Raw genomic sequence first — 25,257 nt, 5'->3', positions numbered from 1 at the left:
TCAGTTACTTAAGACCTATATGAAGGAAGTTGCTTTTTTCTGTGATCAGCTCACATATTTCTTAAATAGTAGGTGGGGTTAGTGGGTACTTCAAAAAGGTTGACGATACAGGGAATTCTGTGAAATTCTGTTATCCACATCCTTCAGCTCAGGCTGTTAATCCCATTACATTTTGGAGAATAAATCCAAATAGGCTTTGATTCAGTTTGTACCTGAACAGTAGACTTGTGGGGCAATGCATTTTGTGATCATGGGCCTCTTTTACATTTGCATTAATTCTGGAGTTGTAGCCTTTCTTTCTTTCTTTCTTTCTTTCTTTCTTTCTTTCTTTCTTTCTTTCTTTCTAAATGTTTATATATTTTATTTAGTTTTGAGGTGGAGGGGATTGAGAGAGAGAGAGAGAGAGAAAATATCTCAAGCAGGCTCCACGCTATCAGTGTGGGGCCCTATGTGGGGCTCATACCCACAAACTGTAGATCATGATCTGAGCTGAAATCAAGAGTCAGACGCTTAACTGATGGAGCCACCAGGTACCCCTGTAGCCTTTCTTTATTATTTTTTTTTTTTGTAGCCTTCCTTTAAAAAGAATTTTTTTTTTTGAATGTGTGTTTATTTTTGAGAGAGACCCCATGCAAGCAGGGGAGGGGCAGAGAGAGAGGGAGACACAGAATCTGAAGCAGGCTCCAGGCTCTGAGCTGTCAGCACAGAGCCCAACGTGGGGCTCGAACTCAGGAACCATGAGATCTCAGGTCACACCTGAGCCGAAGTCAGATGCTTAACCTACTGAGCCACCCAGGCGCCCCTGTAGCCTTTCTTTAAAGTGGTTATTTGCAAGGTTTTAAGGGGTTTTTGCTTTTAGCCCTCAGATGAATTGTACAACTGTCCATGAGAGCTCAGCTTTATTTTAGATCTTTGAAACCTACTTCCTCTCTCAAAGTCAAACTCAACACAACTGGCTCTGCTCTCGCTCATGATTCTTTCTTTATTGATCAAAGTAGTATTTTTAGACTGTGTTGTGAAAGTCAGCTTTATGATTTCCTAATGCTCCCGAACCTTTGTGTTTTTCAGGAGACAGCTGTGTCCATTCAGAAACAGAGAACAAAATTTTAAGTTGGAATCCTCTTATTTTGCCACATGGGTCGAAGGACTGTACTGAAAAGACAGCGTGGTCTCCTCCCGGCATTCCTCTAGACAGCCCTTCAGGGGTCCTTCAGCAACCCCAAGAAACCTGAGGATGTGCGTACGACTGGTCATGCTCCCCCTTCAAGCCAGTACCTGCACAAAACAGGCCTGGGGATGGACTGTGTGAAGGACGTTCATTCAAATCAGAGAAAATCGTTATTTATTTTTTGTAGTAGTAATGTCATATGAATGTATCTTAAATGGTGTGCCCTTTTTTTATTATTTATGCCTTAACAATTCCTATTCCTCCCTCCCCCTCAGTAGGAAACCTAGTTTTGCGTAGTTTTCAATCATCTGAGAGCAGTGGTATCATTCCATGTTTCCGAGAACATCAGTGACCAGAAGAGCTCCTCTTGCAAGGATCCAGCCTGTTGGCCGATACGGCTTGACAGGGAACTGATCTGGATGTTCGAAGTTTTCAGACGGAAAGCTGGCTTTTGATACTATGTTTATTATTATTGAGGACATTTGAAATCACCCTCAGCTGTCACCTAGTGTTTATAATAGCAGGTCTCTTTTGAATTTTAGGAGCGCCTTCCAGAGAAGTGATAGGGGACCTGTTGACTGTCTGCACATGGGCACAAATCATGTTCCGTTTTCTAGACACTAGTGACAAAGTGTCATGAACATGGTTTGAGGTTAAGGTCTGTGGGGTTATTGCATTTTGCAGAGAGGGAACCAGGGCCAGAGAGAAAAATGAATGTCCTCAGGTCCCACTACCTTAAAATTGGATTGGTTTATAAAATCATCACTGTGGGGCTCTTTTGGACTGTTCTGAGAGTAGGAACAACATAAGTTTAAAGTGGCGACTTGAAAAGAAAGACCCACATTGTGCTCCCGGTGTCATGCCACCCGAAAATTATTATTTTCCAGCTTCCAACATGGGCAATGCTTGGAAGACGTGAATGTCAGACAAGATTTAATTTGGAGGGAAAGGGGTATGGTCTGAAATTTCCTGACTTTTTTCAGAATGTCATCATTGTAAACAGGCACCTGAAGCTTCGGTTAGCAGAGCTCATAAATCACAGTTACTGCTCCCTCTGAGTGGCGAGGACATTTGCAGCTGCCTTTGGAAGGCTTTTCTTCTCCACATCTAAAAAAAAGAAACAAAAGCTCACAAAAAAACACTACTACTATTTAATAGCTATTTTAATAGCTTTTGAGTCAAGCTTTAATGGATCACTGCTTATTTTTGGATTGTGCGTCCCTTGGGGGGATAAAAAAACAAAATGATTCTCTTTATGTAGAGTCAAACAGTTTCAGCATAAATGAAAAAAGCTTCTTTCCCAAAAATTGCAGTGAAATAGACTAGAATACTATGTTAATCAACTGTTTATGTAAATGCATCAATATTCCCTTACATATGTCTATATATTTTATAAATAGAGCTGTTAGCGAAATAACGCTGTTTGAGCTGGGTCACTATGCGAGAATGTCTTCGAGTGGAATGTAGTGAATATAATTTCAGGGTCCGGTATTAGGGGTGCTGTAGAATCAAATTCTGCATTCCAGATGTCCATACCTATAGTATGCTGGATTTGTGCTTCATGTGGTGTAGATACAATTGGCTTTGCAGGGGGATATCTGCATCCCTTCTGTGATTAGCAAAGGACGGAGTCCTAGTGCACAGAATATGAAAACATGCCCTGTGTTTGCCCACCAACTCACAGCCATGCGGTCACAAAGGGAGTATGAGAAAACTGGGAGTAAATGTTCGTAGGCAGTCATTTTGATTCAGGAAACAGAGGTATATTAGCATGAGCCTTAGGTCATAAACTGCTTTTAAAGATTGAGTTTGAATATGGGATTTGTCCACCCGGTAGAGGAGACAACTTTTACCTTTAGGGCAAACTCATTGTGGACTGCTTTATTTATATTATTAGTAACGCTGTTTTAAGTGTTATCCCCTTTATTGTATTTTATTTATTTAAAAAATGCCTTTATATATTGAGACATAAATATAAATATAAATATATAAATATATATATATATATATATATATACAGTTGCCTTACTGTTCAGGAGTTCTGCATTCTCCCTGACCTTGAGTTATTCTGAACTTGTATGACCTGCACAGTCAACCAGCAACCGTCCTGCCTGCTGTCGGCTTCCCCGGGAAGTCCGAGGACATAGCACAGGGTGGGAGATGGCCCTAACATTTGTGGAGTGGCTGCGGTGGACCAGGCACCATGCTCAGTGCTGGCCTCTGCTATCTCGTTAACCCTCCCAGCAAATCTGCAACATAGCCAGTCACCCACCACAGAACCTGAACTTTAGCCCAATTTATCTGGAGCCGTAATCTGGGCTCCTTCCATTTTTTTCCATACCGCTTTCCAAAAGCATGTGGTTCCCTCTTTCGATGGAACCGGTCCAGTTCTGTGTGCTCTCCTCCCCTGCCGCATGGTGCCTCCGATGCCCTGACCCCACAGCCTGAGAAGCTGTGCTCGGTCCTGCAGGGGCAGAGCTGCGTGCTCTGGGTCTTTCCAGAGTCCCTGTTTCTCCCCAGGACACCCCTCACCTCTTCCTACACACCACCCCCCCTCCCCCCAGCCCCGCCAGGGAATGTGATCTTCCCTCGGCTTAGTGAGCATCTCACTGGTCAGGCCTCTTCATGTGCCTTCTCGTCTTAGAATTCTCTGTGGTTCTTTGTTTTAGCATCAAACTTCCCCCGCTCCTGTCGTATCGGTTCACTATCTCCTTTTTTTCCATCACGTACCGATAGTCCGGTGATGGGTGCCGTACAGGATGTAAGCGAAATTGCAATGTTTTCAGCCTTTTGAAGTGGTCTTTTAGGAAAGCATTTCTGGGTTGTGTTTATGTTGAGTGAGTCTGTGAACACCAATACGTCTGTATCAGGCCGACCGTGTCCCAACGATCATTCCAGATACAGTACTGCAAAGAGCTTAATTTCAGAACTGAATTTCACCTATGTTGCCCTTTTACAGCAATGACTTTGAGATGCATGTCTTTGTATCATATTGAAAAGTGTGTTTTTCTTTTCCTTCAAGTTGTAATAGTCTGTTTGGAACTGTACATATTTTAAGTGATGTAGCGTTGACAGGTTTTATCTGGTTGATACGACTTTATATTAAAAAGGGAATGCTGCTTTCCTGTAGAGTAGCACGTGAAAATGGGGATCCTGAGATACTCCCTGTTTGTATAAAGCTGCTTATAGCTTGTGATGGGGGTGGGTGGGTGTGTGTCTTAATCTGAAATTCTTTGGAACCTCCATCCCTGTCCTCCCCTGAAAATCCCTGTGTGCGCCCCAGAGCCAAGCGAGTTAATCCCTCCTGTTCTGACCGAAGAGATCCAGGCCCCGGAGGAACAGGATCTAGGACAACAAGAGTTTTACGGGGAGGCTGGGAAAATGCCTGAGCCAAAGAGCTGTGTGGAAGGAGGCAGACCGCCTGCGGGGGTTGGGGGGGAAACTCAGTGTCTCTTTGGAAGGAAGACAGGAGGGAGGGAGAGGAACGCGGGGAGGAGAGTGGTCTGTGTTTACCATTAACTTGGAGCTACATGGGTGTGAACCCCTGGGTAGACAGCTCGCCTCCTCAAGGCGCAGCCCTAACAAGTCAAAGTGTCTGGGCTGTGGTGACCAGAGAGCCAGACGGCCTTTGGCATGGGGTGGGGCCTTGTTCTGGTTTATTCCCCATGTTGAAATAAGCCTTCTTTAAACCTTAGCTCCAGTCCTGAGAGCCTTGAGAGAACTTGAAATCCCTTTTCTAATAAAGTCTAAGTCTGTGAGAACCTGAGAAGCAACTTAAGTTTCTGTCCGTCTCCTGTCTCCTTCCAGGCGCCACCTTCCTTATTCCTGGCAAGATCATCCCTTGGCTCTCTTGCTGTTTCTTCTCATCCGAGTCCCCTGCGGAGGCAGCTCTGACTCCTGACTCTTGTAGCCCAGTTGAACAAGCATTCGTTTGTGTTTCCCCCAGATTTCAGACACACGCACATGCACGCGCACGCTGGAGCCAGTGAGTCATGCTGGCAGCTGACAGGGTACGACTCTGGAAGGTCCCCTGTCAGCCAGCATCCCCCGGGCCTGGTGGCAAGAAGCCGCATCTGGAATACCTCTGCTCTGTCGTGTCGGCACAGACTCCCGGAGTCTAGCGACTGTGTGTCCCTGTGACCACTGCAGACTCCGCGACACTCCTGCACCAAAGGTCGGAGACGGACAAAGACCCTGGCATTGGCACGTGGCTCCACTACCCCTCTGATTAAGCTGGTCCCATAACCGAGGTTTGCGTTCCTGGGGGAGGAATTCGAGATCTGGAAAGTAAGGAACTCCCAGAAGGGCACCTTCCTTGCTACAGTTGAATGAAGGCAGCACACACCTGCCTACAGGTCTTGCTTCCCATCTCCTAGCTTCCCGCCAGTAGGAGAACCCGGCTGAAGCTGGGGCCGGCCTCTCCCTGTGGGAGTTGCAACTGAAATAAGCCTCCACCGGTGAGAGCATCACGTACGATTTATTTAGCAGTTTCTCGGTTCACAGGCTTCGTGCGCCAGCAGCTGGCTTGCTCGGCAGAGCGCCAGGCACCGTCCCCAGAACCATCCTTCTCCCCGGCCCTCGGACACCCGCCTGGTCTCTTCTCCAGTTGTGGGTCTTCCTCATCCTTCCACCTCCGGGTTCCACAAGCTGGGTCAGGACTCCTCTTGGAAGCAGGTCCTCCAGAGGCATGGCAGCCTTGTCCTGGTTGTGAAGGCTGGGTGCTCAAGGGGGTGGGGCAGCTGGGGTCTTTGCTTTCTTGGCTCTAGGGCCGACTACACGGAGGGATCTTTCCACTCCCACCTGTCCCTGTGCGTATTTGCACCTAACTCTTGGGGCCTCATGGGGTTGCAGTCACAGTGATGGTGACGTTAACTGGAGCATCCGTGGCTTCTTGCACAGGCTCCACACCTGGGGTGGCGGGTGGGGGTTCAATGCCTACCAAGGACAGACACAAGCAGAGGAGACCGATGCCTCGGGGGCATCCCCGCCTGTTCGCAGGACAAGAGACTGAGCCTCATGCATGAAACTCAGGACTGCTGTCCTTATACATGAGTGGTCCTTGGGACAGAAGCATGCTTACCCGCCTGTTCCTCAAGGCCTTCCCTCGACTCCCTGTATTGATGACTTTGCTCCCTGAGGGTGAAGTGCGAGAGTGAAGTCAGTGACAGCCTCGGTTCCCCAGCCTTCCTTTACAATTAGAGGAAAATCCCGACACACAACCGCCCCCTGCCGCCCCGCCCAGAAGGACGAGGGTTCCACACTCACATGGGAACAAGCAACCGACCAAGGCCTGTAGGAAGAAAAGAAAAGAAGAAGGGGTGTTAACTTGAGCAATCCACCACAGGTCCTTGGAGAGTAGCCCTCCCTTCCTTCGTAGGCCCTGTATTAGAGACTCGGGAGCATAGATGGGGATGGCCTCAGATGGCTGGGGTTGGGGGTTGGAGCCCGGATGAACCGCTAGCATTGAGGAGAAGTTACAGTTAAGGAAGAGCCTAGACTCTTTGCCCAGGGGAAGTCTGCGTCTCTCCTTGGATAGGTCTAGACCTGGCCACCTATGGACTCAAGCAACCCCGCCCTTCAGCTTTCCACTCACAGGGGACGGTCCCCGGGTGCCGGGCAGCATACTGGAACACCAGTAGAGAGGCCACCGTTGCCACCACCACTCCTGTGCCCGCTGCACCCAGCACTGCTGGATAGGCGCTGAAGGGTGGATCCGCTGGGAGGGGAGAGCGCTGGTTACATGGCTTTGGTGCCACTACTGAAACGTGACAATGGCTTAGGGGGCGGCATGCAGGCAATGCCCTGCGGTGAGCAATCAAGAGCAAGACTTGACCCAGAGAATCTGTGAGTCAGGCCTTTCCCAAGGAAAGAGGTGCTCTGCCTGCTTTCGAGTCCCCAGCCAAGTCCCCCATTTGTGGCACTGAAGGCCACAGGCCAGTTATCTTGGAGCTTGGAGCCGAAGGGAAGGACACCAGGAAAAAAGGGAGTTTCCGGGAGGGAGACAGAGCAGCAGGAAGCTGAGAGCCCACTTGTGCCCCAGGAGGTGAGACTGAGGCACAGAGTTGGGCCCCTACCCTTCTCGAATCACCGGCATCCTGTGCCTCCCCCTTCCCTATTTCTCTGGATTCAAGCTGAACTGTGGCTCCTACCCCTAGGCCCGGGGCCTCCGGAGCCTCCCAGGGAGGGACGGGAAAGACGGCCGTGACTACCGCAGGGGAGGGTGGAGAAGAGGAAAGAGACCAGGAGACAGGACTTCAAGTGGGAGGGAGGTGGAGGAAAGGAGCAGGGGAGGCCCCGTGAGGAGGAAAATGAAGCGGGGCTCGGTTTGGTGGAGAAAAGGTGAGTCCCTCCATGGCCCTAGCCCCGGCACCTGGTATCTTCACCTCAGAGGGATGTCCAGCCGTGTGGTGATTCAGAGCCAGGACGCGGAAGGCATAACGGACACCTGGGTCCAAGCCCCCCAGCCTCCGGCCCCTGCTCTCTGGCTCAATGTCGCTGGCTGCTGTCTCCCAAGCCCCAGCTCCTGGGCTCGGGACACTGGCCCTCCGCTGCACCAGGAAGCCCGTCAGGTTCCCAGGGCCTCGGACGGCCCACTGCAGCTGCACCTCCCTCCGGTGTCTCCCGTACGTCAGGCGGCTGATGGTGACGTTGGGAGGAGCTGGGTATCCTGGGGGTGAGGGCGGGGACACATACGGCACCTGCACACCTATAACCACATATGTCGGTGTGCTTGCGCCCCCAAATTGATTCCAATGTTGTTGAGAGAGAGCCAGGAGTGCAGCACCACACTGAGGTCTGTAGACCTGATCAGTCCTGTGTAGTTTCAGTCTATGGTGCCCTAGTGTCGTCACCTACAAACTGAGGACGTTATTCTGACAGCATGGAGTGCTGCTGGCCTTTATTCAAGAGTGCATCAGGTTCATCAGGTTCACGTTCAACATCAGCCCGTCTGGGTTTGCGCTTTTGAGGGCCTGTCTGTGCCTGAGGAGTTAACGGGTCTAAATTTTGGAGCCAAGGGGGCACCTGGGTGGCTCAGTCGGTTGGGCATCCGACGTCGGCTCAGGTCAGGATCTCGCGATTCGTGAGTTCAAGCCCCACGTCAGGCTCTGTGCTGACAGCTCAGAGCCTAGAGCCTCCTTCAGATTCTGTCTCCCTCTCTTTCTGCCCCTCCCCCCCCTCTAAAAAATGAACATTAAAAAATTTTTTTTTGTGTTTAATTTTGGAGCAGAGGATTCCTGCGTCTTTCCACCTGCAGGATTACGGCTAGAGGTTTCCCCATGCCCCTCGCCACGCAAACACCCACTACCCCTCACTCACTCAGGACCTCCAACAGGACGCTCCGACTGCTGTTCCCTAAGGCGTTGCGAGCCACGCACTGGTAGGCGCCCCTGTGGCGTGCTGGGTCAGCCTCCCGGATGCTAAGGTGGAGCTGGGCCCCCTCAGGGTGCAGCATGAATCCAGAAGGGCCAGCTTCCACTTGCTGTCGCTGGGGTCCCAGCCAGAGGAGCTGGACAGGTGGCGTGCCCCCCAGGAGGGCACACCCCAACCAGGCCTCTCCCCCTTCCAGCACGGACACCTGGGGCTTAGCCACTGCCACCTGTGGGGCTTCTGCAGGGACAGAGAGGGTAAGGCTGGAAGGTGTCCCTCGTGCCTGGGCTAGTGGGAAGGCTTGGGGGTAGTCCAGCAGTGGAGGGGATAGGGAGGGGAAACAGAGGAGAGACGGGGCCAGTGGAGTTGGTAGTGAAGCTTGTCTTGGGCCAGTCTGCTGCTTCTTCCAGGATCCCTTCCAGAGTCCTACCACAATCTGGTTCCAGATTTCTTGACAATAGCAGTGTGCCTTCAGGCCCCAACTCTAGTCTCAGCTCCTATAGGTGGGGCCCCTGCCATATTCACCCCTGTGTTAACCAGCTCCCTCCTAGTACCTGGCATGGGACCTCCTAATACCTCCCTAAATAGCCCACCAGCTCCCACCCCCAGGGCATTGGGCTGGGCCCAGAGCAGATGATTTTTCTGGACTGAGTCCTAAAGACCCAGAGTTTCAGGTGTCAGTGAATCTCCTAGGATAGAATTTCCAACCCCAAGACTGAGTAATAAGGGAGGGAAATATTCCCAGATGAGGGCCTTCTGAGAGCCCAGGGAGGCTGTCACCAAACCCCTGGAGACCAAGATGTAAATCATTTTGTGCGAACTGCTATATGTGACTGCGTGCTTTCTCACATTTTTCACTTCAGTATTTAACTCTTTTTCGCGGAGTTGGCAATAAAAAGAACTGGCAGGGCCAGATGAGGACAGAGAAGGAAACCAGACCAAAACAAATAGAAGCAGTGAGAGAGGAAGAGAGAGACCTCTGACACCTGAAACACTGATGCAAGGCAGGAATATAATCAGGCACCTCTCATGCAAATTGATGCAAATGAGGGAGGCAGAATCCCTCAGGCAAATGAAGGAGACAGACTCCCTCATGCAAATTGATGCAAATGAGGGAGACAATTCCCTCACTGGCTAGACAGGGTGCTGCCCAATAGCGGTAGCCCCCGGTCACACAGGACTGTTGCACACTTGAAAGGGGGCCAGACCACACTGAGATGGGTTGTAAGTAAATACACTGGATTTTGAGGACGGGAGAATAAGATACCTCATTCATAATTGTTTATTATTAAACATCGAAGTAATAATATGTTGGATATATTGAGTTCCATAAAATGTTTCTCTTATTTCTTTGTACTTTTTTTAAATGTAAAATTTTAAATTATATATACGGCTCACCTATTTTTATTGGGCAACACAGACCCAGACCAAACGCCCTGACTTTATGCATCGAAACAACTTGAGTTCTGGGAGGTGAGGTGACTCAGTCTCCTGACTCACTTTGCATCCAGCGCAGACACCCCCACCAGAGGCCCTCATCACAATTCCAAAGGGCTGCTCTCCCACCTCAGCCCCAGAACCAAGCCACCAGCCCCTACTCACCCAGCAGGAGCCGGCAGTGGGGGTCGGGGACCCTGAGTGGGTGACTGCCCCTGCAGGTGAACTCTCGGCCAGCCAGATCGTCCTGGGTATGCAGGAGGTGGATGGCCAGTGAGGGGCTAGTGGTGCCCAGGGGTTGCTGCTGTCCATCCAGCCAGCTCAGCATGGCACGGGGCTCGCCTCCAGGCCACTCACAGCTCAGCATGATGAACTGGTCTCCAACTGTGGCTGTGGTCCAGCAGATGGGGCTCCGGAGGGGTTCCCCTGGATAGGGAATAATGGCTCAGCCTGGCCCTACAGGAGGAGGAAGGCCTTGGTAGGCCTACTCCACCCCACCCCTCCTTCCTTCATTTATTGCTCACTCACTCATTCCTCCATTGACTCAGTAACTCGTTCATTTCATTCATCATTATTGAGAGCTGGCCATGTACCAGAGAAATAGTGAGAACAGACACCAAGCAAACAATGACAATATAATTTGATGAATGCTAGAGTACAGGTAGAAAGACAAACTTTGTGGGGCTTTAGGGAGAAGCAGTTTGAAGATAGGATGGCATCTGAACTTGGTCTTGGGGGGTGGGTAAAAATCTCCAAAGCGGAGAGAAAGCTAAAGGCACATTTCAAGGCCAACATGCAATAGGGCAGTAGAAGTATAGTGTAAGGTCAATGACAGCCTGCTGACCCTGGAGGCTGGGAGACAGGAAGGCGTCACAGGGCTCCAAGCCCAAACTGTGGAGGACAGGGCAGTGTGGCTGGACGCCCGGCTGGAGTGGAGAGGAGGTTGGAAGCGAGAGTCAGAGCTGAGTGCTGCCCACCTCCTTGCTACATGGCAAGTCTTGGAGTTTGCGATCTGGAGCCGCATCCCAGGTCCCAGGGCTCCTCTAAAGGCTCTCCCCTGGCTCCCACCCACGCCTCTGCCTGGAACATCCGAGCCCTGCTGTGTCCTATGTCCACTCACACAGCGTGATCCTGCAGAGGGCGGGCAGCGCCAGGGCTGGGTGCTCGCCGGCACAGGTGAAAACGCCGCCGTTAGGGAGCTGGGTGGTGCCACGACTCCAGGTGATATTGCTGAGAGCAGCAGGGCCAGTTCCCCGGGGCCCTTCCCAGCGCAGCCGGGCAGCTGGGAGCCCCCCCTGCCAGGCGCAGACCAAGGTCACAGCCCCAAGGGTGGGAAGCGCAGAACAGGAGGGCTGCCCCTCAGGGGGATCTGGGCAGAGAAGTGGGTGCGGATGGGGCTGGACAGACTCCGCTGCCAGGGCACCGAGGCCCCCGGGCCCAGTTTAGAGGCCCGGAGGCCACAGGGTCAAGGGTAGGAGAAGGAGCGAGAACTGGGTGGGAGGGAAACGACTCGGTCTCTCTGAGGGGCTGGAGAGCAAAGCGCTGAGCTCTCAGGTCAGGGGCAGGAGCTGACGGGGTGAGCGGGAGTTCAGAGCCCCTGAGGAATCCCAGAGGCCCGTGGAAGCCCCCAGCGGGGAAGTTTCCCCATTGCCTCTTCTTTGCCACTGGGTGCTTTGCCTCACGGTCATTTCTCTACCCTTCTCTGTGCCTCAGTTCAGTCCCCAAGGCTGTGGGAAGAATCACTTGGGGATGAGGTCGACATAGGGTCAGGGGCTTCCTCTCTCCCTGTCCCTTCCCACAGCTTTCTCAGCCTGTCCCCCTGCTCTCCACCTCCTGACTCCCACACCTCCCTCCCCTACAACGTCTACACCGCTTTCCACAGGGCGCCTGGAGTCTGCCAGAACACAGGGCTGTGGTGGTCCTGGCTTTGAGCGGCCCCTTCCCCCACACTCACAGTAGATGGTGAGCCTGACGGTGGTCTGGCTGTGGGTATCCAGGCGGCTGTTGTGGGCCAGGCAGGTGTACAGGCCTGTGTGGGCGCGGCTGGCGCTGGCGATGGTGTAGGCGGGCCCCACTTGGACCTGAGTGTGGTCGCGGAGCCACACGTAGTGACAAGGGGGGTTGGATGCAGCCCGGCAGCTCAGGGTCACCTCTTCCCCCTCGCCGGCCCAGAAACCCTCCTCAGTCAAGCCCAGTGGCTCCACCGTGATCACAGGATTGTCTGGACCATCTGGGGGGCAAGGAAGACGCGTCACATCTCTCCAGTCTTCATTCCCTGACTCACTCATGTAATCGTCACCGAACTCACCAAAAAGCTCTTACTATGGACCTACTATGTCAACCACTGGGCTAGGCCCCCGAGGAGCTCAGAGTCTGCGGGCCACAGGCACCGTCCAGTGTAGGTGTTCAGGGTCCGTGGAGGCAATCACCCTAGGCTGTGGGAGGCTTCCCTGAGGGACTGAGTTTGGGGTACGACAAGAGTTGGCTAGGCAGGGGGGGGGTGCCAACCTTCCCAGTTTGCCCAGGATGGAGGGGCTTCTTGGGACTGGGACCGTTGGCCTTTGACTTGGTCCAACTTGGACCAATTTGGACCAACTAGCTGCCCTCTCTCCCTATTGTGTCCCTCCTCCCTGTTTCCTCAGGGCTCAGTTGGTCCTGAGAGACCTTCAGGTTCAGCCCAGAGGGAGGCTCTGTGGGCCATCCCCTTTACCGTAAATATGCGTAAAATTGTGACTCTGAACGTATGCCCATTTTCCTGGGAAGGGGGGCCCATGAGCTTGAAAAGGTTAAAACCCCTGTCCTAGACCTGTATTTTGTACCAGCGGGCCCAGTGCCCTGATGTTCTTGCCTCCTGGCCCTCCTGATGGCCCTGAGGTGTGGCAGGAGGCAGAGTGCAGAGTGCAGACCAGGTGCCCCCCCTCCCCCCACCGATCTGACTCACAGACGACATCGAGGAAGTTTCCATCACTGCTCAGCCGGTTGACGGCGTTGCGGGCACTGCACGCGTACCAGCCCAGGTGCGTCCTGTTGACTGGGTCCAGCTGAAGCAGTTGCCCTGTGACCTCCACCAGGTCCTCCTCAGGGCCTCGAGGTGCCTGATGTCTCCAGGCAAAAGTCACAGGCTCTGTGCCCTCCCGTACTGCACATGTGGCCACCACGGAGGTCCCCTCCACTGGGGATGGGTCACTCAGTCTCACCTGAGGCTTTGATACGGGCACTGGCCAGGGGAAGGAGAGGCCTTGTGTTTGTTATCACAGACCCAGGCCATGCCTGGCTGGCAGATGCAAATAGAGGCTAAAAAGCATGCAGAGCAACCCAGGTCACCCGTCCCAGCTAGACTCCTCACCCAGCACGGCCAGAGTGAGGTAGGAGTAGGTGGTGTGGAGCTGGCCACCGGCTGCGTGCAGGGCCTGGCACAGGAAGTGGCCACGGGCGCCCTCCTGCAGCTCCTGAAGCACCAGGCTGCTGTTCCAAAGACTCACGGCCCCCAGCGCGGAGGCCCCGGCCTCCACCTTGGACTCTGCTCCATTGGTGACAGCCACAGGTCGGGGAATCAGCGAGCCCAGGGGAGTGAAGCTCCAGAAGACCACCAGGGGGGCGGGCCCAGAGCCACAGGCCAGCTCCACAGAGCCGCCCCGCACTCCTTGAATGGCTGTGGCCTCCTCGTCAGGGGCTCTGCGTGTCAAGTGGGGCTGCCCTACGGACAGAGTGGGAATTCAGGACATCTGGGCTGTGCTGGGCTCTCCTTCCTCCCCTCCTCGGGCCCTTCCTCCTTCTCCTCCTTGGAGTTAGTGGGGAAGTGACAGTGTCTGAGGGAGCTTTGGAGTTTCCTGTCTGGCCGTGCCAGAGCAGGCAGCCTGGGGGAGTCCTTGCCTGAGATCAGGGAACAGACTGGAGCTGAGGTTCCCATCCCCAGGTGCCGGCAGACCACTGTGGAAGACTGATAAAAATACATATTCCTGGGCCTCATCTCAGACCACCGACTCAGAATCCCCAGGCACCAGGGCCCAGGAATCTGTATTTTTAACAAACATCTAGAAGTCAGTCTGATGATCAGCCCGAGATGGGAGATTTACACGGCCACTGGTAATCGAGGCTGTGAGGGTCTCTGTGTAAAGATGCCAGGGGGATTCCAGACCCACTACGGCAAAGGGAAGATGACCCCAGCCTGCCATCAGCCCATCCAGCACGTATGCATCAACTGCTAATTACAGAGTACCTGCTCTGTACCAGGCATCAGGGTTACAAGGACAGATGAGCCGCCCCAACCCGGTTCTCATGGATCTTTCAGTCTATCGGGGAGTCTGACATTAAACAGCCATCACAGAGTAAGGCTGTCAACGGGTGTTTTTTTTCTGCTCAGGACCTAGTACAGAGCCCCAGCATCTGCCTGAGGACCATGTTCTCCTGTCTCCTGTGGCCAAATAATGATACTGTGCTGGGCTTTGGCACATGTGGATGATGATAGCACCTCAGAAGACAAGCAAGGCACAGAATATCTGCTGACCTTGACGGTAACGATAATAGCATCCCCTGAGACTCTGAAGCACAAAATCACGGTCTAAAAACACATGGCAGGTGGTAGAGCTGGGATTGGAGCCTGGCTCCCAATCTCAGACTCTTTCCACAGCTGCCAACTTCTCCAGCCAGAAGAGAAGACAGGCACGGAGCTGGAGGGAAGGGATCAAGGGCCAAATTCTGCTCTTCACTTGAGCAAGAAGCAAAACAACCCAGAAACTGGTTCTTCCCAACCCTGTGGACACTGCTGTGGCCCCAGCTACCAGCGTCTCTCACCTAGCCTATCTCCAGATGCTCTCAGCTCCCAGGAAACCATCTGTCTTGAAGGGAATGTTGGGGGGGGGGGGCTGTGCCTGGGTGGCTCAGTTAGTTAAGCGTCTGGCTCAGGTCACGGTCTCGTGGTCTGTGAGTTCGAGACTCGCATCCGGCTCTCTGCTGACAGCTCAGAGCCTGGAGCCTGCTTTGGATCCTGTGACTCCCCCTCTCTCTGCCCTTCCCAGCTCATGATCTGTCTCTCTCAAAAATAAACAAACATTTAAAAAATTAAAAAATAAAGCGGGGGGCGGGGGGAACATTTGGAAGCCCAGATCTGACCATGTCGCTCCATGCTTACAACCCGACAGTGGCCCTCAGGATAACCCCAGGCTTCTGAAGGTGTTCCGGCCCTGCCTCCCCCACTCCTGGCACATAGCGGTCGCTCAGGGAGAGCTGGTTAAGGCCTAGCAGATGAACAAAGTGGATGGACTTGGCAGAATGGCCACAAAAGTGTAAAAGGGGGAATCCCAAAGAAGAAAAGGAAGAAGTAATAGGATGTGAGGGGGGAATGGGCCCCCGTGAGGGGTGGTCTGAGTATCACTCACCCGAGGCCCCTCGATGCAGAAGGCAGAGGGGTGTCAGCAGCAGGAGACTGAGTGGTTTGTGCAGAGCCCTCTGACGCACCATGGTCTCATCTCCCTGGGTGGCTGTCCATGTGGGGCTCCTGCCTGACTCTCGGGAGCTCTCTCTCCAGAGCAAAGCCCAGCCCTGGAAAGATTGGGGGTCTGGCTCGGGTGGCCAACCTCAGCCTTCCGACACCACCATCCCGCTCTCCTGTTACCCTCACTGTCCCAATGACAAGTGAATTATTTACCAGATGATTCACTCCATCCATAATGCAGAGATGGGAGGGCAAGACCTAGCTGGGGCACACACCTCGGGGACAGCCCTGAGCTCCCCTGGCATTTCCATTTCAATGAGAGTATAACGTTAGAGAGTCGTTGAGCATAAAGTTGAAAACAGCCCAACCACATCAAGTGCAAGCACCTGCCCGGCACAAGCCCCCCCGTATGCAGCCCTCCGGACCTCAGGGACAAGGACATCAAAACACGTCATTGAATGCTTTTTGTCCCCCCTTGTGTTTTCCTCCTGTTTTGTTGGGAGAAGCTGGTAGAGGGCTGGAAGGAGCTCAGGAGTCCAACACAACGCCAGAGTTCGGGTTTGACTGTTGAGCTATGACACTTCTGGAAATTTCTGAACCTCTCTGAGCTTTAGTTTCTTCGCAGATAAAGTGGGATAATACCTTTTTTCTAAGGCTGTTGTGAATATCAGATAAAAACCTTATATTCGCATACGGGGGTGCTTCTCGGGTGCTAGTAAATTCCTATTTCTTGACCTGAGTGGGGGTTACAGTTCATCAAACTATCCACGTACGCAGGCACGCAAATACTTGGGTCAGGCGCCCAGCGTGTAGTTGGTGCTGTCCTTCACGCTCCCAGCTGGATCTGATCTATGAAGCATGGACCGGCTTTCCTGTTGCATAGCAGTCTCTGCCAGACAGCCTGACATGAGGTCAGTTTTCGGTCTTCTGGTGCAGGGTGAGGGATAGGGTGAGATTCCCGGACCCCAGTGGGATGGGGTATCTGGTGTCAGGTTCATCAGGGCTCGGCTGGGACAGAAGCCATCAGAGCTGAGTGCCCCACAGGCTCCTCCTGGGCTCCGAGGTGCTCACCGGGGCACTCTCGGCTTCTCACTTGCCCCAGGCTAGTGGACAGACCCCTGTCCCACTTTCATTCAGTCATGGCCAAGGTCCTTCCACGCCCTCCTTTGGGTCATGAGCCTCTATTCCCTCCTAACTGGGCTTTAAACAGAATGACGGAGGGTCCCTGGGAGTCAGGCTCCCACAAAGCAGGGACAGCATGTTTTCCTGACACTACTGACCAGTCCGTATGGCTCACTCCTCTTGACCACCCCCCCACCCCAAACTGGGAATATCTTAATGTTCCTTTGGGAGCAAAAGAAATTCTTTGGGATCTGGCATTGCTGTCCGCCTCAAGATGGCCACAGGCCCTGTCTTTAGAGAAAACATGAGCATCCAGGCAGAATGAGTCAGGAAACCTTAAAGGATATTTGATCTTGCAGCAAGAATTTGTGCTGGCCTTGAAGTTAGCCAGAAGTTCCTCTTCTGCGTGTGGAATTGGCCCCTGCGGCCAGCCTTTTCTCACCCAGAGCCATCAAGATCACAGAAGATGTTAGGAATGCAAGCTGGTGCAGCCACTCTGGAAAACAGTATGGAGGTTCCTCAAAAAACTAAACATAGAACTACCCTACGACCCAGCAATTGCACTACTAGGCATTTATCCAAGGGATACGGGTGTGCTGTTTCGAAGGGACACATGCACCCCCATGTTTATAGCAGCACTATCAACAATAGCCAAAGTATGAAAAGAGCCCACATGTCCATCAATGAATAAATGGATAATGAAGATGTGGTATATATATACAATGGAGTATTACTCGACAATCAAAAAGAATGAAATCTTGCCATTTGCAACTATGTGGATGGAACTGGATGGAACTGGTATTATGCTAAGTGAAATTAGTCAGAGAAAGACAAAAATCATATGACTTCACTCATATGAGGACTTTAAGAGACAAAACAGATGAACGTAAGGGAAGGGAAACAAAAATAATATAAAAGCAGTGAGGGGGACAAAACAGAAGAGACTCATAAATATGGAGAACAAACTGAGGGTTACGGGAGGGGTTGTGGGAGGGGGGGGATGAGCTAAATGGGTAAGGGGCACAAAGGAATCTACTCCTGAAATCATTGTTGCACTATATGCTAATTTGGATATAAATTTTAAAAAATAAAAAATAAAATTAAAAAAAAAAAGATCACAGAAGACGTGGGCAGTGTTCCCCAACCCACTCTGCCTCCTTAGTGAGGGAGATTCTGGAAGGGAGAGTCAGGGAAGAAGGTGTATTAGGATTCTCCAGAGAAACAGAACCAATAGGATGTGTGTGTCTACAGAGAAAGAGATTTCTTTTTTTTTTTTTTTTAATGTTTATTTATTTTTGAGAGAGAAACAGAGTGCAAGTGGGGGAGAGGGGCAGAGAGAGAGGGAGACATGGAATCCGAAGCAGGCTCCAGGCTCTGAGCTGTCAGCACAGAGCCCAATGTGGGGCTCGAACCCACAAACCGTGAGATAATGACTGAGCTGAAGTCAGAAGGTTAACCAACTGAGCCACCCAGGTGCCCCAAGAAAGAGATTTCTTTTAAGAAGTTAGCTCACATGATTACGGGCGTGGACAACTTCCCAGATCTGTAGTCAGCAAGCTGGAGGCCCAGGAGAGCCTATGGTGTGAGTTCCAGTTTGAAGACTGGAAAGCTCGAGACCCAAGAAAGGCTGATGCTTCAGTCCAAGTCCAAGGGCAGAAGGAGATTGATGTCCCACCTCAAAGCAGTCAGACAGGAAGAGTTCTCTCTTATTTGGGGGGAAGGTCCACCTTTGTGTTCCACCCAGGCTTTCAACTGATTGGATGAGGCCCACCCACATGGTGGGGTTGGGGGGGCAATCTGCTTGACTCAGTCCACTCATTCAAATGTGAATCGCATCCAGAAAACACCCTCACAGACACACACTGAATAATGTTTGATCAAATATCTGTCACACCGTGGCTCTGTGAAGTTGATACCTAAAAATTGACCACCCCCAGCCCCCACCCACCCACCCAGGGCAGAGCTACAGTCCTGTCTGGAAGGGAAGAGAGGCATGACCAGAATGGGCGAGCAGGTCTAGGGCTCCTGTTTCGGATGCTATGGGAGCACAGGGGCCAGGAGAGGCTTTTGAGAGACAACAAAGTGCAGTGGTCAGAATACAGCTTTGCCTCTTCATTATCGTGTAATCTTGGCATGTAACTAACCCCTCTGAGCCTCAGTTTCATTTATATAATTGTTTCCTTGAGAAAAATAAATGGCCTTATGCATATATAGCGTCTGTCTATTAAAATTATTTATGCCCCTTGAACTGAAGAAAGTCAACAATTAATTCAACAAACATTTCTTGAACATCTACTAAGTGCTAGGCATCGTGCTACCAATGGCAGGGCACCTTCCTGTCTCTCTTCCCCTCTTTCCCAAAGAGCATCGGCCAAGCCAGGGTAACCTGGTACTGTGCTTTGCTCTGGGCATGCTCAGTACCCAGGCTCTGGGGCAGGTGAGGTTGTAGGCTCCCCGTGTTTCGGTGCCTGCTTCGCATCCTCCCCTCCTGTCCAGGTCCTTTGCAGAGCCCCTCACTGTGGGGCTTCCATCGACAACCTTCCTGGGTCCCAAGGGCTCACATCAGCACCTGCGTTGTTGCTTTGGGAGATCCTGGAGGGAGGAGGAGGGGGTGGTCTAGAGACAGGAGCGATGAGGGGCCAACTCAGGAGTGTTCTCTTGGCTCAACTCAGAAGGTAACAAGGATGGACTTGGGGCTCCAGACTCTTGACTTGTTTGAGCTGAAATTTTGGAGAACCAGGGCTGAGGGCTCTGAATGGGTCAGTGAGACCCACCTTATGGCAGAGGAGGCCCCCAGTAGCCTTCTGGAGAGATGGCCCTTCAGCCTCTTCTATTGGCCAACTTTGGGTGGGCACTGCAGTAGCTATATGACCCCGGGCAAGCAACATACCCTGAACTTCCTTGTCCTCATCTTTAAAATGACCATGATAATGACTACTTTTTCAACTTATTGGACAGATAAGATGCGACCACACATACCAAGCACCTTGTAAGCCCCTAGCACATAGTATACACTCAATAAACGTTCATTCTTGCCCTCTTTCTGTTTCGGGTGAACTAGAATCTGCCTTCCTGACGCTGCTATTGTCAGGGTTGAGCTCTTCCCCCGAAACTTTGCAAAATTACTCCTATCCCTCTTCCAACTGAAAGTCATTCAGAATTTGAAAACAGCATGTCCAGTCCTTGTATTCTCTACCTAAATAATAATACCATTTATCGCCAGGAATGTGCTGCATGGGCTGGGTGTTTTCAACACTCCGTGAGATAGTACTGCTATCCACATTTTACCAATGGGCTCAGATTCCCTCTACTTTTTCCCCCGATGAATCGATCCCCCATTCTCCTTGTAGCTCCATGACCTTTGAGCACTTTCCAGTTTGTCCCCACCTGAGACGGTCCCCTCAGGGCTGGCCAGAAGCCCGTGGAACTGCTGGGTTCCTTTTCTCTCTGACAAGAAGACTCAAAATCCCTCTCGGTTACAAACTGTGTTACGGTTTTGCTGATCCATCCAGCTAACATTTATTTCTGTGTTCTTGGGTCCTCACCTAGGCCCAGGAGGAAGCCTGGATGGAACTCAGTATTCTGAGAGGAAATGGTGGCTCCATGGGGCTCCCCGGGGTCTTTGGCCAAAGTAGTGGTCCGGGTACAATGAGCGCTCGCGGTTCCTGGCCGCTGCCTCACTTTCTGGGAAACTTCTGCCTCACTGTGGGCAGCGGCACGTCAGACTTCTCCAGGCTGTTGCGACCATTTTGAACCCTGATTCTGAAACCTGAACAGAATGTGGAAGGATAGGGACAGCTGGTCTGGAGCAGAGGAAGCAGATGCTCCTGGAAAAAAAAATGGCTTTTCCACATGTGTCCATGTGCGCCTTGTCAGAGGCCAGCCATAGGCCCTCGGGGACCCCAGCAGGAGATGAGCTGAGGGCTGGAGAGGAAATGGGCCAGAGGCTCCGCAGTGGTGGTGGCTCCCGCTGTGTTCCTGGCTGAGAGGAGGAGGGGGAGGGCAAGAGGGACAGAGGGCCCTGCAGGGGTCACCGCTTAGTCACTTTGTTAATTGCCCTTTGGAGACCGGAGAGGAAATGAACGAGGCCCTAGATAGAGGAGTGAGGAAAGGGAGACCAACGGAGAGGAGAGGAAGGCAGGGGAGGACTAAGCTGAGGTGTGACTATGGTGGCTAGTGCCCCCTTTGGGGGACGGGAGGCAGGCCTGTTTCCCGTGCCAGCTCTACCTGGTAGCCAGCCCTCCTTCCATCGGCTGTACCGTTGCCGGAGACTTTCACAGCCAGCCCTCCCACGCCACTGTGGGTGGGATACTCTGTCTCTCTGGGCCTCTGTTTCCTCATCAGTTAAAAATGGGGTTGTCGTGCCGGCCCAGCAGCTTCTCAGGGTTGTCATAAGAGCTGGAGGAGCGGGTGCGTCAGAGAGGACGGCGAGAAGCAGGAACCGCTGTGCAAACGCACGGGGGTGTGGACAGAGCGGAGCTTGGAACCAGGCGGGTGTTCAGATCCCGGCTCTGTGGCCCTCTGGCAGAGTGACACCAAGCATGTTACTTCCCCGCTCCAGAGCTCAGTCCTTTTCCGTACACGAGGCTGATTCTTCAGCATACGCCACAAGAAAAATGTTGTTAATTCGGTTTTGTGAGATAATAGTTTTGTGATTATGGAAGGCAATGTTCCTACTTTTCTTAGATGAATGCTAAGACATTCAGGGATGAGATGGAATGATGTCTTCAGTTTATTTTTCTGCAAAAATAAAGCAGGTCTTTAGTTCTACCTTGCCATGAGGATTTTTATAGGGCAGACGCAAAACCTGCTTGACATCAGAGTCAGCATTTTTTATTTTCTTTTGGAAGCACGGAGTCACTGAAAAGTTGTGTTAGGTGTTCTCTGTGGAAGTGGCGAGGAGGAGAAAGGAGAGTGCCTCTGGTGGCAGTTAAGGAGACTTCCTTGAGTTTGGGGATGGATCAGAGGTCACTGGGTCCCCAAGAGAGGATGAACCTCCAAAGGCCAGGCCCCTGACCCATAAAGGGCAGAGAAATGGAAAGTCCCGTGAAGGGTTGGCCAATGGGAAGGTCAGTAGCAACCATGATGGACCCAGGGTTATAAGCGTCTCCCTACATTCGGTGCCTTGTAAGCCTCGCAGATCTTGGTGGGGCTCTGGGGGGAAGGGGGAAGGGGCCCCGGTAATGGAGGCAACTTTATTTGATTTTAATGCAGTGAGGTCCACACCCACCTCACTGCTATTATTATTATTATTATTATGTTTCCTCTGTTATTATTATGAAACAGACTGGAGCCAGGGCGTGACACTGGGTGCCAATGTGTGCTGCTCCCCGCCTCAGTGACAGGAACTTAGGAATGGCTGAGGCTCTTCCCCGGGAAAGGTTCTGGGCACTTCCCTGCTGCAGCTGGCAATGGGGCTCCCACCATGCCTGGAGTGACGGTGTGAGAACAGGTGTCTGTGGCTGAGGACCCGACCGGAGAACTCAGCCTTGTCTGGACCAGTGGGTATCTGTCGGGACCAGGCTGGGGGAGCGGGCCAGGCACTTGAGGTCTGTGGACGAAGCCAGGGCCCAAGGAAACCACTTGTCTCTCTTTCTATCTGCAGGCCTGGTCTGCTCCCCACACCCCGTCCCATGCCCTGCCCTCCACCCCCCCCCCCCCAACCTGGCTAGATTCTCCAAGTTCCCTGGCTGGGGAGCAGGAAGGGGTAGGGAGTTTCCAGAATGTCTCCGTAGAACTCCTGGGGGAGTCTTGGCAACTGGAAATTGTCAGTCGTCTCCTTGACAACCAGCAGCCAAATAATTCTGGGAATGGAGGGGGGAGGAGAGCTCTCTGCAGGGTGGCCAAGAGAAGCAGCCCTCAGCCCCCAGAAAACTCCGCTCCCCCATTACCTGCGTCAGGCGGGGGCCCATCAGGAGACCAAAACCACACAAGTGAGTTGAAAAAAGGATAAAGAATTGATAACTGGACATAACGCTGCTCACGAGGTAACGAAAGGGCGACAAGAGAACTGCTCAGGTGTCACGGAGGTCTCGGCAGTGGCCGGAGGGCCTGCCACCGCCTGGGCTGGGGAAACCAGAGGAAGAGGCTGCAATCGCTAACCCTTAGACATTTTGAGGAGGGACCCAGAGCCCTGGGGAGGAGGCTCTCAGGCAGAAGGAAGGAAGGAAGGACGGACCCCTGGGCTTGCACCCAGACCTCTGAGGAAGAGGCACCTGCCTGTGAGGGCCGGGTCTCTGGAGCTGGCGTGTGGGGTGTGTAGCGTATGGTGAAGCTTGAAGTACTAGAGACATGGCAAGCTGGATTCAGCTGCTGCTCCGGGATGGGCCTGCTGCGGGGTGAGGGGGGAAGGTTGGGGTGCCTCTTGCAGGGAACACACGGACACAAACGGGAAGGCAGGCGGTCACCCTTCCTCCTCCAGCCTGCAGCCTCCCCTCTAGTGGCTCTGGTCACAAGGATCCAACAGGGAGCAGCTGGCCAAGCAGAGACGGGACTCACAGGGCCCGAGGCCACCTTCTCAAAGCAGTGTCCAGAGGACGGGGCTGGGGCTGAGAAGCCAGAAATTTCAAGTATTCGTCACCGCAAGGTGGGGAAGTTCTGGTCTTCCAGCCCCGGCTTTACTGAAAAGAGCAGTGCCGAGCGCATGGGAGATCTAGTATCGTCTGGCCTCTGCTGTGGTTGATTCCTGAGAGTGCACATGGGCAGGCCTTCCCGGACTTACTCTGGCTTGTCTTGAAAAGTTCCCGACGTTCCCAGGCTCTACAGCTGCAAGGAATTTGTATAACCGTAATGATGAAAATAACAGTAATGAAGAAATATTGAGGTAAGAGGGGCCTATGAAAATGGACTACAAATCACTTTGACCAAATCATATGGTAAGGCGAAAGGACAAGATAAACAGATTCATGGGACAGAAATAGAACCAAGTCCAGAAATATACCCCAGCACGTATGGATAATACACGATAAAAGTGGTATTTTAAACCAGTGGAGAGAAGGATAGTTTATTTGATCGGTTGCGTAGGCCCCACTGGCTCTTTGAGAAAAACAGAATAAGGTTTGTCTCTCTACCTCACGTGTTATTAAAACTAAATTTCAAATAGGTGAAAGATTTAAATGTATTTAAATTTAAACATTTCAAACCACTTATATGCTGTTTTTTCACATTTAAACAATTTCATGAGGAACTATTTAAAACAGTTTTAAACACTGCTTAAAACAATTTGACGAGGAAAACATTAGAAGAATATTCATACAATCTATGGTTTGAAGAGATTTTTTATTTATTTATTTATTTGTAATGTTTATTAATTTTTGAGAGAGACAGAGACAGAATGCGAGTGGGTTGGGGCAGAGAGAGAGGGAGGCACAGAATCCGAAGCAGGCTCCAGGCTCGAGCTGTCAGCACAGAGCCTGACCGCGGGGCTCGAACTCACGGACCGCGACATCATGACCTGGACCGAAGTCGGACGCTCAACCGACTGAGCCACCCAAGTGCCCATAAGGAGATTTTTCCAAACAAAATGGAAAATCCAGAAGCTAGAGGGGAAAAGGTAGACGTGCATTTTTTTTTTTTTTTAATTTTCAAAGGATAAAAGATCACATATACAGAGACAAAAGACATTACAGACTGGAGACAAAATTTCAACATCTACTACCTATAGAGGTTTGACATCTGTGGCAAAGAGCTCTGAGGCAAAACGAGGAAGAGAAATAGGCCAGCAGGAAAATGGACAAAACATACGAATACATTTGTATTTGTATCAGAGATGGTCAGTGCATTCAGGGAAAGATGCTTAACCTCACTAATAGAGAAATGGACATTTTATTTTTATTACATAAAAAAAATGTTTTTAATGTTTATTATTCTTGAGAGAGAGAGAGACAGAGTGTGAGCAGGGGAATGGCAGAGAGAGAGGGAGACACAGAATTGGAAGCAGGCTCCAGGCTCCGAGCTGTCAGCACAGAGCCCGACGCAGGGCTAGAACTCAGGAACTGCAAGGTCATGACCTGAGCCAAAGTCGGACGCTCAACTGACTGAGCCAGCCACCCAGGTGCCCCAAGAAATACACATTTTAAAAGCAAGACTTCACTTTTCCTTTGTCAGAATGGCAAAGCTTAGAGTGAGGAGAGCCACCGCTGGAGGAGATGTGGGGGAAGCAACTCGCAGTCCCAGGTGTGGAGATGGGAGTTACCCGGACTTCTGAGAAAGGGATCTAGTAACATGTATGAAAGCTAAAAATATGCATCTCTTGGGGCGCCTGGGTGGTTCGGTCGTTTAAGCATCCAACTTCAGCTCAGGTCATGATCTCTCGGTTTATGGGTTTGAGCCCCACGTCGGGCTCCGTGCTGACAGCTCGGAGCCTGGAGCCTGCTTCAGATTCTGTGTCTCCCTCTCTCTCTGCCCCTCCCTGTTCGCACTCATATCTCTCTCTCTCAAAAATAAATAAACATTAAAAAAATTTTTTTTAAATAGACATCTCTTTGACCCAGTTATGGGTTATTTCATATGTCATGACATGTCATTTCTGGTCATTTATCCTACAGAAAATGAATGAAGAAAAGGAAGGAAGGAAGGAAGGAAGGAAGGAAGGAAGGAGCGAGGGAAGAAAGAAAGAAAGAAACGAAGGGAGGAAAGAAGGAAGGAAAGAAGGAAAGAAGGAAGGAAGGGAAGAAACAAGAAAGAGAAAGGCAGCAAACTCCAGCATTCAAGGATATGCATTAAAAAA

At 51.8% G+C, this 25,257-nt stretch overlaps 2 protein-coding genes and 1 long non-coding RNA gene across 6 annotated transcripts in view; 1 reads left to right on the top strand and 2 right to left on the bottom strand.

Annotated features, from left to right (window-relative positions):
- The window catches only part of CDON (cell adhesion associated, oncogene regulated), a 101,605-nt gene extending 96,659 nt beyond the window's left edge, over positions 1 to 4,946 (top strand). For all 4 annotated transcript variants that reach the window (XM_040483469.1, XM_040483468.1, XM_040483470.1 and 1 more), the window contains exon 20: positions 1,069 to 4,946. In XM_040483469.1, the coding sequence (XP_040339403.1) occupies positions 1,069 to 1,232 (164 nt within the window). In that variant the 3' untranslated portion in view covers positions 1,233 to 4,946. The remainder of the gene's footprint in view (positions 1 to 1,068) is intronic.
- A 798-nt stretch (positions 4,947 to 5,744) lies between these two features.
- Positions 5,745 to 15,504, bottom strand: VSIG10L2 (V-set and immunoglobulin domain containing 10 like 2). The gene is made up of 12 exons (XM_040483472.1): positions 15,352 to 15,504; positions 13,320 to 13,670; positions 12,915 to 13,190; positions 11,928 to 12,203; positions 11,094 to 11,342; positions 10,139 to 10,399; positions 8,486 to 8,776; positions 7,539 to 7,835; positions 6,762 to 6,884; positions 6,434 to 6,458; positions 6,249 to 6,301; positions 5,745 to 6,103 (listed from the first exon to the last, which is right to left on the bottom strand). The coding sequence occupies exons 1-12, from the start codon at positions 15,431 to 15,433 to the stop codon at positions 6,006 to 6,008; spliced, it is 2,382 nt and encodes a 793-aa protein (XP_040339406.1). The 5' UTR covers positions 15,434 to 15,504; the 3' UTR covers positions 5,745 to 6,005.
- Positions 15,505 to 21,349: 5,845 nt separating this feature from the next.
- LOC121035608 (uncharacterized) lies at positions 21,350 to 22,252 on the bottom strand. Its single transcript, XR_005792981.1, has 2 exons — positions 22,194 to 22,252; positions 21,350 to 22,080 (listed from the first exon to the last, which is right to left on the bottom strand). It is a non-coding gene; the product is annotated as an uncharacterized LOC121035608 (long non-coding RNA).
- Positions 22,253 to 25,257: the final 3,005 nt, after the last annotated feature.

Source organism: Herpailurus yagouaroundi, unplaced genomic scaffold, assembly GCF_014898765.1.
Source record: "Herpailurus yagouaroundi ecotype Mexico unplaced genomic scaffold, PumYag 161, whole genome shotgun sequence".
Classification (NCBI taxonomy): Eukaryota; Metazoa; Chordata; class Mammalia; order Carnivora; family Felidae; genus Herpailurus; species Herpailurus yagouaroundi.
The sequence above is the reverse complement of the archived record's forward strand: the minus strand, read 5'-3'. Positions and strand labels throughout refer to the sequence as shown.

Coding starts and splice junctions, on each gene's coding strand:
- VSIG10L2 (XM_040483472.1), bottom strand. CDS start 15,433: ATGGTGCGTCAGAGGGCTCTGCACAAACCACTCAGTCTCCTGCTGCTG. Junction 12,204..12,914: donor AAACTTCCTCGATGTCGTCT/GTGAGTCAGATC, acceptor CTTGCCCCCCAG/ATGGTCCAGACAATCCTGTG. Junction 6,104..6,248: donor AGGCCTTGAGGAACAGGCGG/GTAAGCATGCTT, acceptor TGTCCTTGGTAG/GCATTGAACCCCCACCCGCC.